Source organism: Amblyraja radiata, chromosome 37, assembly GCF_010909765.2.
Source record: "Amblyraja radiata isolate CabotCenter1 chromosome 37, sAmbRad1.1.pri, whole genome shotgun sequence".
NCBI lineage: Eukaryota > Metazoa > Chordata > Chondrichthyes > Rajiformes > Rajidae > Amblyraja > Amblyraja radiata.
Window position 1 is genome coordinate 7,211,910 of NC_045992.1, and position 12,589 is coordinate 7,224,498.

Genomic DNA, 12,589 nt, shown 5'->3' on the forward strand with positions numbered 1-12,589 from the left:
CTGAAATGTTACAAAAACCTCATAATACAAATCGAGAATGTGTAGAGTTTTGCATTACATTGTAAATTGTTTTTAATCTGCTCTTTCCCGTGGCTATCAATAAGAAGGACAGTCTGAATTTAATTGACTGCACCAGTCCCAGAAGATTGCTTGTAAAAGTCAATAACTGACATCGTGAAATCCTGTTCACACAATGGCTTACCATTAAATACTGCCTTGTAAATACTGACACATGAAGCCTTACCCCCCCCCCCCCCCACTGAATATACCAGCACGCCTGGAGATATGCCCTCTCTTGCAAAAATTACCACAACAACCGATGCCAACAACACCTCCTCCCACCTACAAATCCTTGGGAAATTCCTTCATGTAGAGACACAGAGACAAAGTCCCATGGAAGCCTGATCAACCATCTACTTTGTGAGGAGAAATAACAGAGGTTGTACCAATGGCAAAAACACTCAGCACACATCAGTAGAAGCCTATAGTCACAAAGAACTGCAGATGCTGGTTTATAGCAGAGATAGATACAGAGTGCTGGAGTAACTCAGCAGGCAGGCAGAATCTCTGGAGATAAAGGATAGGTAACGTTTTGGGTCGGTACCAAAAGATGGGTCTGAAGAAGGGTCCCGACCCAAAGCCTATTTCTCCTGAGATGCTGCCTGGCCTGCTTAGCTACTCTAGCTCGTTGTGTCCATCTAAAGCCTGTAAGAATATTGGTTACAACATTTGTAGGCAAAATACTTAGTAGTTAAGCACTGCCTGTCAAAGGGTTGAAGTTCCACAGAGCAATGTTCCCTGAACGGCAACAAGACCATGTGGCGATCTTGTGGAGATCCCATGTAGGGATTCACACTGGGAGACCAAACTCACCCAACAAGACTCGAGTTAGATAGAGCTCTTAGGGCTAGCAGAATCAAGGGGTACGGGGAAGAGGCAGGAACGGGGTACTGATGTGGATGATCAGCCAAGATCACATTGAATGGCGGTGCTGGCTCGAAGGGCTGAATGGCCTACTCCTGAAACTAATGTCTATAATAATAATAATAATGGATGGGATTTATATAGCGCCTTTCTAATACTCAAGGCGCTTTACATCGCATTATTCATTCACTCCTCAGTCACACTCGGTGGTGGTAAGCTACTTCTGTAGCCACAGCTGCCCTGGGGCAGACTGACGGAAGCGTGGCTGCCAATCTGTGCCTACGGCCCCTCCGACCACCACCAATCACTCACACACATTCACACACATTCACACACAGGCAAAGGTGGGTGAAGTGTCTTGCCCAAGGACACAACGACAGTATGCACTCCAAGCGGGATTCGAACCGGCTACCTTCCGGTTGCCAGCCGAACACTTAGCCCATTGTGCCATCTGTCGTCTATGAATCTATGTCAGCCATTCCTCCTCTCCAGAGATGCTGCCTGTCCCGCTGAGTTACTCCAGCATTTGGTGTCAATCTGCACTGTTTTATTATCATTGATATTAATGTCTTTACTTTCTGTCACAAATATATTTTAAGCAAAATTGAACTTTTTTAAGAACTTAATTTTTTTAATTATTCAAATGAATGTCAGCTCATCAGCGTTACTGAAGGCAATTGACCTTCCGGCCATGATGTGGAGATGGGGGCAGTCAGAGAAATGATCTCAGGATATCCACCAAAGGCTCAGTTCCCCTTCAAGGACCTCTCTACCCCACAGGGTTGCCGCACCAAGCAAAGCCCAGAGCTCCACAGGCTCCACAGGTCCCACAGGCCCCAGTGCAAGCCACGGGCCCCAGGCTTCTGAACTCAGTACGCCATGCTGAGCAATAATAAATCAAGCTGCTCCACAAGGATTAGAGTCAAAGAATTGGCCTTGTGGCCCATCACGTGCATGATGACTGCTTTGCCCATCTACAACGATCCCATCTGCCCGCGTTAGGTCTATATCCTCCAATGCCTCGCTTATTGGAGATTCAATCTAAATGCCTCTTCACTAAAGTGGAGTGGGCGGCACGGTGGTGCCGCGGTAGAGTTGCTGCCTTACAGCGCCTTCAGCGCCAGAGACCCAGGTTCGATTCCGACTGCAGGTGCTGTCTGTACGGAGTTTGTACGTTCACCCCGTGACCACGAGGGTTTTTCTCCGAGATCTTCGGTTTCCTCCCGCACTCCAAAGACGTACAGGTTTGTAGGTTAAATGGCTTGGTATAAATGTTATAAATGTATAAATGTAAATTGTCCCTGGTGTGTAGGTTAGTGTTAGTGTGCGGGGATCACTGGTCGGTGCGAAAGGTGGCATTCCCACCCGGAAGTGTCAGGATATATTCATGTGCGCCCTCATCTCTGCACTTCAACCTATGATAGTTCAATTTTAGTTTAGAGATACAGCACGGAAACATAGAAACATAGAAAAAAGGTGCAGGAGTAGGCCATTCGGCCCTTCGAGCCTTCACCGCCATTCAATATGATCATGGCTGATCATCCAACTCAGTATCCTATACCTGCCTTCTCTCCATGCCCCCTGATCCCTTTAGCCACAAGGGCAACTTCTAACTCCCTCTTAAATATAGCCACTGAACTGGCCTCAACTACCTTATGTGGCAGAGAATTCCACAGATTCACCACTCTCTGTGTAAAAAATGATTTTCTCATCTCGGTCCTAAAAGATTTCCCCCTTATCCTTAAACTGTGACCCCTTGTTCTGGACTTCCCCAACATCGAGAATAATCTTCCTGCATCTAGCCTGTCCAACCCCTTAAGAATTTTGTAAGTTTCCAAAACAGGCCCTTCAGCCCACCGGGTCCGCGCCGACTTGCGTTTCCTGCACCCACTAGGGACAATCTTTTACATTTACCAAGCCAATTGACCTACAAACCTGTACGTCTTTGGAATGTGGGAGGAAACCGAAGATCTCGGAGAAAACCCACGCAGGTCACGGGGAGAACGTACAAACTCCGTACAGACAGCACCCGTAGTCGGGGTCGAACCAGGGTCTCTGGCGCTGCATTCGTTGTAAGACAGCAACACTACCGCTGCACCACCGTGACTGCCCTCTTTAAAAGCAAGAACTCAGTGCATACCAAGGACCAGCCGCCACTGTGTGTGTGTGATGGTGGTGGGAGAGACAGAGGGCTGCGTGGATTACATCGTGTCAAGTAGGACAACTGAAAGCCACAAGATATCTCTGAGAATATCCCTTGGGGTGTAAAACAAACGTCGTGTTTATGTTCAGTTAGTAGCATTTGTTGCAGCAAATAATTAAATTCTATTAAGTAGTAATTTCATTAAGTAAATGCAACTCTCTGTGTATCATTTAATTTCCTTGATATAAAAAGGATTAAGAGATTTGGAGCTGGTTTTAATTATATTTACAATGGATACAACAGAGGTTTTGAAGTCTCTCTTCACTATTTTAATGTATTAGCCTCACACAGAGAAAAACGCACCAGATAGTCTCTGAAGCCACTGCTATTTGCATCGAAACAGAGAACCGCAGGGCCTATTATTCTGCGTTTTAGAAGAGTAACTCCAGTTTGTTGGTAATTATTTCTGACTGAAAGCACATGGGTTGAATATTAAAAGTACCAACAGTGACACAAGCCCTTGCTTGCCATTATTGCAACACTTGAAGGAAATGGTCGATTGAGCCTCATTGATACATGAGCACTTAATCTCTACTATTCACTTCAATTATCTTTAAATATTTAATTAAAGGGATTGATGCACTACTGAGCAAGGCTGTATACAAAAATAGGGCTGTAATGGGGATATTAATTGAAATCCCTCAGGAAGATTTGGTTCTAACCAAATGGCCCCGCACATCTTTAGAAGTGTAAATAAGGGGTTCCAGTTCTATTGCAGGTTCCACACTTGGACATTCAGAGTTGTTGAGTTTTATGGGCCACCATAAACCTTCACCACATGGGGGACAAACAAGTCACTTTATCACAGTCATTAACTTATTAACAAGTTAGAAGGTGAGTAATTTCACACCAATGCTTTGATATCGCAACTAGAAACATATTTACAAATCTCTACATTTTTAAACCTTCAGTGGGTCAAATAAATTCCATGATGCATAGACTTGCATTTATATATTGAACTCACTCCATCTCAGAAATTAATTACTTCAAAGTGCGGCACCCGTAGCCATTATATGCTCCAACATGTTCAGCTAAATATTGACACAAAAATTAGTCAGCTCATTTATTTTTAGTGGCATTTGGTTGGGGAAGCTGGTGCATAAAGTAATCTTTCTGTAATCTCTTCGCTGGTTGCTGCATTGCCATCCACCTGGGCCATAACAATGGACGTGTTAAACTGAGATGAAGCTAGAATGGGTGGCCAGCTCCAAGACATTCCTCACGTTGAGCAGTCCACCACTCTTGAGAAGACAGCAAGCCAAATCCCCAATGTGTGAAATACAAACTAAAAATGACAACCGTATATATAATTTACCTTGTTTAAGAAACACCCCAGCGGTATGAACATTGAATTCTCCAGTTTCAGGTTGTCCCTGCTTTCAAGCTTGGGTAGTTTACACCCCAGCGGTACGAACATTGGATTTCTCCCTCCTTCCCCTCCCCTTCCCAGCTCTCCAACAGCCTTCTGTCTCCGCCTCTTCCTTTCTTCTTCCCGCCCCCCACCCCGCACCCCCCACATCAGTCTGAAGAAGGGTCTCACCCCGAAACGTCACCTATTCCTTCGCTCCATAGATGCTGCCTCACCCGCTGAGTTTCTCCAGCATTTTTGTCTACCATATAATTTACCTTAATCATTTCTAACTCTGAGCAGCTAATAACATTAGTAATGCATCCACGGGAAGGCTCATGGATTGAGTCAGAGTCGGATTCTTACAGCATGGAAGGTAGACACAAAATGCTGGAGGAACTCAGCGGGACGGGCAGCATCTCTGGAGAGAAGGGATGGGTGACGTTTCGGGTCCAGACCCTTCTTCAGACTTACAGCATGGAAACAGGCCCTTCGACCCAACCTGCTCATGCCAACCACGATCTCCTATCAACACTAGTCCCAGTTTGCCATCATTTGGCCCATAATCCTCTAAACCTTCCCTGTTCATGTAGCAATCCAAATATCTTTTAAATGGTTTTGTAGTATTTTCCTTAACCACTTCTTCTGGCAGCTCGTCCCATATTTCCACTATCCTCTGTGTGAAAAAGTTGCCCCTCAGGTTCCTATTAAATTTTTCCCCTCTCACCTTAAGCCCAGGTCACCTGGATCTTGATTCTTTACCCAAGGTAAAGGACTGTGCATTCATATTTGGTATGAGGTTTGATAAAATAATAATAGCTTTAATATATTCAAAGGATCAAACCACACTTGGTGGCATTACTCAAGGAGGCATTAGAACAGTGTTTTAAAGTACCTCTGAAGGAAGTTACAATTTCTGAGAAATATTTACATGAATCATTCACTATTTGAGCAGCCAAAACCAGCGGCATAGGCTTTATGCTTTTACGTTAGGAAAATCATACGTGAGATGTGAGTCACGGGATGGATAAGGGAGAACTAGTAGATGTAATATATTTAGATTGAAAAAGACATTCAATTAGTTACCACATAAAAATGTATATTAAAAGTAAGGGTTCATGGGTTGAAATAAAACATTAATATTCACTGAGAATAAATCCCTGAAGAAACAAAAAACAATAATCATATCTTATATCTAAGACCTATCTTCTTCCATGTTAAGTATGTCTCATGAGCTGGCATCTACAACTCTCTGGGGGCAAAGAAAGCCAGAGATTTGCTACTTTCTGCAGCAAGAAAATGTTTTGTACCTTGGTTTTTAATGACCATCTCCTTATCTTCAAACGCCTCTTCAAGAAAGGCCCAAATACCTGAATATGAGATGGCCCCAAATACAGGTAACACAACAAAGGACAACTGGTGGAAAGTATCTCAACATTACTCTGTCAATAAGGTCAACACTTATTATTCTAAACTCCAAAGAATCCAGACCTAATATGTTTAGTCTATCCTGAGAGATAATCCTCACATCCAAGGAATTAGCCTGGAGAATCCCTTTTGCATTGCCTAATCCCCTTTCTTTGGTTGGTGGACCCTAAGTGTGTGCACAACTCCATAGAATCATAGAATCATAGAAAGTAGGTGCGAGAGTAGACCATCAGGTCCGTCGAGCCCGCACCGCCATTCACTCATGGCTGAACACTAAACAGACACACTTACCCACAAACAGTAGACACAAGACACAGAACACAAGACACTACCCTCCCCTCTATACCGCTATCACCCCTCTCCACCCCAAGAACCGCGTGATCTCCTGGGGGAGGCAAAAAACCGGATAAAAACCCAGGTCCAATTCGGGAAAAAAATCCGGGAAATTCCTCTCCGACCCCATGTTTGACTTCACGGTGGCGCAGAGTTAAGAGTTGCTGCCTTACAGCCGCAGAGACCCGGGTTCGATCCTGACCATGGGTGCTGTCTGTATGGAGTTTGTACGCTCTCCCCCTGACCTGCGTGGGTTTTCTCCGGAAGCTCCGGTTTCCTCCCGCACTCCAAAGACATACCGGTTTAAAGGCTAATTGGCTTCGGTAAAATTTGTAAATTGCCCCTGGTATGTGTAGGATGATGTTAGTGTTCGGGGATCGCTGGTCGGCGCGGACTCGGTGGGCCGAAGAGCCTGTTTCCCTGCTTTAACTCTAAATTGAACTAAACTAATGGCCATTTGAAATCTCAACCTCTTGCTAAACTCACCCACCAGTTTTTTGAGATTCATACACATTTACAACAATCCCTTTATCCTCATTGTGTAGGAAGGAACTGCAGATGCTGGTTTAAACCAAAGACAGACACAATATGCTGGAGTAAATCAGCGGGACAGGCAGCATCCCTGAAGAGAAGGAATGAGTGACGTAACGGGTTGCGACCCTTCTTCAGACGTCAGAATGAGGGTCTCGACCTGAAGCGTCACCTTTTATACTCATTTGCAGTCTCCTTCCATTTAGATAATAACCTGCCCTTTGACTATGTTCCTACAATCTCCCATATTAATTTCAATTTGCTAAATTTTCGGCCACCAACTCAACCTGTCCCAATGCATAGTCACAATATCTTCATCATAACTTTCCTTCCTTCCCCACTTTTCTTCGCGACATTTTAAAAATCCTCGTCCACCATACATTTAGGAAGTTGTTGCTGCACTGCTTATATCTTATTGCAGAGAGATATAAAACAAAACACTGCTACTCACAGGAGGGGAGTTTTCATGTATGTTTGTGCTGTAAGGAAGGTTGTTGAAAATGGGGTCCATATCCTGGATATCTGTGATAGTGATCGCCAGGTTAGCCAACGTGGAGAGTGGGTGGTCTTTATCCTGGTCCTGAAACAAAGAGAAATGAATTTACATTTATTTATCCCAGCTTTTTAATTCTCGTTTCAGCGATGGATTTCTTAACCGTGCCATCGTTCGCTTTATCCTGTACACACCAAGGGTAGGGGTGACAATGAAGAGTCCACTACAGATCGCTGGAGAAGGGACCACGTCCTCACAAAGGCAGACACCGGGGCTAAAGCTCACTGCCCTCTTTTACACACTGGCACAGATTGCGGCTGTTTGGGGAAAAGCTTCACCTCGGTGCTGACAATGGAGGAGAGCAACGTTGAGACCCTTCACATAGACATGGTGGGCCAAATGGCATGTTCCCATGCTGTGTTCTTCTGCAATGGAACAAGACCCACACACTGCAACAGTGGCTGCACGTCGACAAGTATGTCGGTGAGTACGGGCGGCACAGTGGTGCTAACGACCCAGTGATGGGTCAAGGACCCAGCTGATGATCCTGATCCCTTGGTGCTTTCTGTGTGGAGTTTGCACGTTTTCCCAGCACCAACATGCACTTCCTGCTGGTACTCTGCCCCCCCCCCCCTCATACCCCAAAGGTTGGTTGGTTAAGTAGCTGCTGTAAATTTGCCTCCTGTGTAGAGGTTAGGGTAATCAATTGGTGAGGGAAGAACAAAATAAGATGTGTAAAATGCCCAGTTGATGGTCAGCATGGACTTGGTGGGCCGAAGGGTCTGTTTCCATGTTTTATGAATCGTTAATTATGACTATAAAATATGTCCTGAGGCGGGGAAAGACTTTACACAAGCCCATGTCATTCTTTTTACACAGACGTTGATGAATGTCACATTGGTTTCTGCAGCAGTGTTGCTCATTTGCAAGTTGAATCAGGTTGCCAGAAAGCAATTGCTCCAGTTCCTTTCATGCAGAGCTAGTATTTCATTCAAGTCAAACTGTGACACCAGTACTACTGTGACCATCTGTAGACACAAGAAGCCCAGCTGCACGCTCAGGTAGACGCCAAGCAACGAGCTGTGTCTTTGAGAGGTAACACCAGTCCAGCAGTTTTGTGGACAACGGAACAACAATCCACCTGAATCCCCCAACGTTTGGACATTTAGTGCTCGTTGCTTGACCCAGCTCCAAATCAAGAGATGCTCACCAGAGCCAGGAGAAACAAGTGATCTCGTTAAAAGAGTCTGGAGGAGGGAATCCACCCGAAACGTCACCCATTCCTTCTCTCAAATGTCACACCCATTCCTTGCCTGTCCCGCTGAGTTACGCCAGCATTTTGTGCCTATCTTTGGTTAAAAGAAGAGGTTGCAGAGACTTGGATTGTTTTCTCTGCAATGCCAGAGACTGAGGGGAGACTGATATAGAAGTCCATAAAAATATGAGAGGCTTAGAGAGGGTAAGCAGTCAGAACTGGGGGGCCTAGAGGACTAGAGGGCATAGCTTTATGGTTAGGGGGGGAAAGTGTAAAGGAGACGTGTGGGGCAAGTTTTTACACAGGGTGTCTGGAACATTGCAGAGGGTGGTGAAAATTGCCCAACGCATCACCGGTTCCTCGCTCCCCTCCATTGAGTCTGTCCAAAGCAAGCGTTATCTGCGGAGGGCGCTCAGCATCGCCAAGGACTGCTCTCACCCCAACCATGGACTGTTTACCCTCCTACCATCCGGGAGGCGCTACAGGTCTCTCCGTTGCCGAACCAGCAGGTCCAGGAACAGCTTCTTCCCGGCGGCTGTCACTCTACTCAACAACGTACCTCGGTGACTGCCAATCACCCCCCCACCCCCCGGACACTTATTATCACTTATTATTATTTATTTAAATCATTTGCTATGTCGCTCTTCCAGGGAGATGCTAAATGCATTTCGTTGTCTCTGTACTGTACACTGACAATGACAATTAAAATTGAATCTGAATCTGAATCTGAATCTGAACATGTCACGAGGTGTGGAGGAGAAGGCAGATATGATGGATGCATTTAGGAGGATTTTAGATGGGCACATGGATATCAAAGTCAAAGTCAAATTTATTCATCACATGCACCCGAAGGTGCAGTGAAATGAATTTGCCAGCAGCGATACACTTAAAAAAAGAACAAACAATACACAATAGAATTTAACACAAACATCCACCACAGCATTCTTCACGGTGGAAGGCAAGAAAGTTCAGCCAGTCGCCCTCCTTTGTTCATCCGTGGTCGTGGCTATAAACCCTCCGTGGTCGTACGGACAGCCCGATGTTCAGGCCATCATGTTCTCTCCACACATCGTGGGTCAAAGGGCTTGAATTCTATGCTAGACTGTAATATGTTTGATGATTATTTCAATCATATTTATTGGCCATTGAACCAGCTCTAATCAACTGATTTAATAGGATTTGAGTTAATTTCTAGATATCTATTTCATTGATCTCAAGTGAATGCATTCAGTAAGGGATTCAGTTGGGCAGCCCAGTGATCCAGCGGTAGAGTTAAGGGCCTGTACCACTTGGACGTCATTTGCGCGTAATTTACGCGACATAATTACGTGTCACGACGCATGGTGCGCGATGACATAGGCAGTAACGCACGGCCGCGCGCGGAGTCGCAAAATCTTCGCTCGCCATCTGCGTGACGCGCAAATGACGGCCAAGTGGGACAGGCCCTTTGCTGCTTAACAGCACCAGAGACCTGGGTTCGATCCTGACTACAGGTGCTGTCCGTACGGAGTTTGTACGTTCTCCCCGTGGGTTTTCTTGGGGTGCTCCGGTTTCCTCCCACACTCCAAAGACGTGAAGGTCTGTACGTTAATTGTCTTCTGTAAATTGTCCCCAGTGTGTAAGACAGAACTAGTGTATGGGTGATAGCTGGTTGACATGGACTTGGTGGGCTGAAGGGTTATTGCCACACAGTTACTCCAGCACTTTGTGCTTTACTTAATCTTCACTTGTGTTATTTGCGGGAGTTTGTTATGTACTAATTGGCCAGAAAGTTACCTGCGGGGGATAAAGGTGACCATGTTTTAAAAGGTCCTTTAGACTATAAACCACTTTTCAACATCCCCAGATTGTAAAAGGCAGTATATAAAATCCAAGTCTTTCACTCACAAGCACAGAGGTCAAATTTAGCCACAATAAATGAATATTACAAATGCATCGAGTCAAATGGCATCATCTCTCTCTGATGCCGGAAGTCATTAATGGCTGCAAATTAAATTCTAAATAAATGAATAATAAATGACGCTGACTTCTAGGTTATTTGTCATTGCCTCTGATTAATATGCTAACATTGATAAAGATGGCAACCAAATTGCCTGCAATCACAAACTGCTGCACAAAAAGCAAATCCACTCAAATTAATTTTAATGTTGATTAGTCTTTGTACAACTTCTCCTATTGATTGCCTTTTTTTGCAGTTAGTATTTTACATGTTCTACAGATTTCCTCACTCTGAAATCATTTCAGTGAAATGTATACTCCTGCATCTCCCTCTCCCTCCCTGAATCAATACCTTCTGAACCTTCTGAATGTTGTTGTCGGCAGGGCAGTACTCTGCACATCGCCAACTTGGACAATTTTACATTTTTTTATCAAGCCAACCAGCGATCCCCGCACATTAACACCATCCTACACCCACCAGGGACAATTTTTACATTTACCAAGCCAATTGATCTACAAACCTGTACGTCTTTGGAGTGTGGGAGGAAACCGAAGATCTCAGAGAAAATCTACGCAGGTCACGGGGAGATCGTACAAACTCCATACTAATAGCACCCGTAGTCGGGATCAAACCCGGGTCTCTGGTGCTGCATTTTGATGTAAGGCAGCAACTCTACCATCGTGCCACAATAAGACAACCATCTCTCTCTCTCTCTCTCTCTCTGCAATTTCACAATTGGTCTCGGCAATTTCACAATTATCCATAATTTGGATATGATCTCTCGCTCATATCCACAGTATGGCAAATCATATTTCACTGTACCTCGGTACACGTGACAATAACGAATCATTGAAGTCTACAAGACGTCGGAGAGGCCACATCTGGAGCATATCTGGAGACATAAATGACACATAAATGGCACAAGACAGCGAGAAGAGAAAAACTGCAAGAAAAATATATTTGTGCAAAAATACACAATTAGAAAACAAGTCCATGGCAGTGCAAGAGTTGGCCCTGCCTCAAATTCTAAACTCCACCCAATGGACACATAGCCTGTCCAACGTCTCCTCATCAGCCCACGCAATCATTTCAGGTACTCTTCTTTACGACAGTGTGATCGCATCAGGGAAATGAAAGGTGGGATTTGGTCAGCTTCCCATGCCCAAGAGAATTCCCCCCGGCTCCCTGTGTGTACCTGTAAAGGGAAGGGAGCAAGGGGGTGGCAAGGTGGTGCAGTGGTAGAGCTGCTGCCTCACAGCACCAGACTCCCGGGTTCGATCCTGACTACGGGTGCTGTCTGTACGGAGTTTGCACGTTCTCCCCGTGAACTGCGTTGGTTTTCTCCATGTAGCTACGGTTACCTCCCACAGTCCAAAGACGTGCAGGTTTGTAGGTTAATTGGCTTCTGTAAATTGTAGATTGTCGCTAGTGTATAGGATCGTGCTAGCGTATAGGGGTGATCACCGAAGGGCGTGTTTCTGCACGATGTTCGGGCTAACGGAACCAAGTGATATGGGGAGAAAGCAGGAACGGGGTACCTGTACTGGTTTTGGATGATCAGCCATGATCGTATTGAATGGTGGGGCTGGCTCGAAGGGCCAAATTGCCCACTCCTGCACTTATTTTCTACGTCTATGTTTCCGTGTCTCTAAAGTGTAAAGACAATGAATCATACCGTCGCATTGACTTGAAGCTGGTAGGCTCGAGTGGTCTCGTAATCCAGGGGTCTTTGGACAGTCACCACTCCCCTGGCACCGTCAATGGTGAAGAAGCGTGATGGAGGCTGGAAGGAATACAGCACACTGCCCCCGGTTCCCTGATCGCGGTCCGTGGCATTCACTATGAATATCGGTGTCCCTGTCGGTGTGTTCTGCAAGGAAGAGAAAGGAAAGACTTAACACAAAAGCATCCACAAAAAAAACCCAGCGAAATACCTATGAGTAACTTCTGACTTTTTTCAAAAGTGAAGATAGACAGGGGCCACAGTTTAAGAATACGGAGTAAGCCATTTAGAACGTAGACGAGGAAACATCTTTCTCACAGAGAGTGGTGAGTCTGTGGAATTCTCTGCCTCAGAAGGCGGTGGAGGCAGGTTCTCTGGATGCTTTCAAGGGCTAGATAGGGCTCTTAAAAAT

The 12,589-nt window shown here is 45.3% G+C and overlaps 1 protein-coding gene across 2 annotated transcripts in view; it reads right to left on the bottom strand.

The window, feature by feature from the left end:
• Window positions 1–12,589, bottom strand: part of cdh23 (cadherin related 23) — a 556,325-nt gene that overhangs the window by 394,949 nt on the left and 148,787 nt on the right. For both annotated transcript variants that reach the window (XM_033012745.1, XM_033012744.1), the window contains exons 7-8: window positions 12,130–12,324; window positions 7,219–7,347 (exon numbers count right to left, since the gene is read on the bottom strand). In XM_033012745.1, the coding sequence (XP_032868636.1) occupies window positions 7,219–7,347; window positions 12,130–12,324 (324 nt within the window). The remainder of the gene's footprint in view (window positions 1–7,218; window positions 7,348–12,129; window positions 12,325–12,589) is intronic.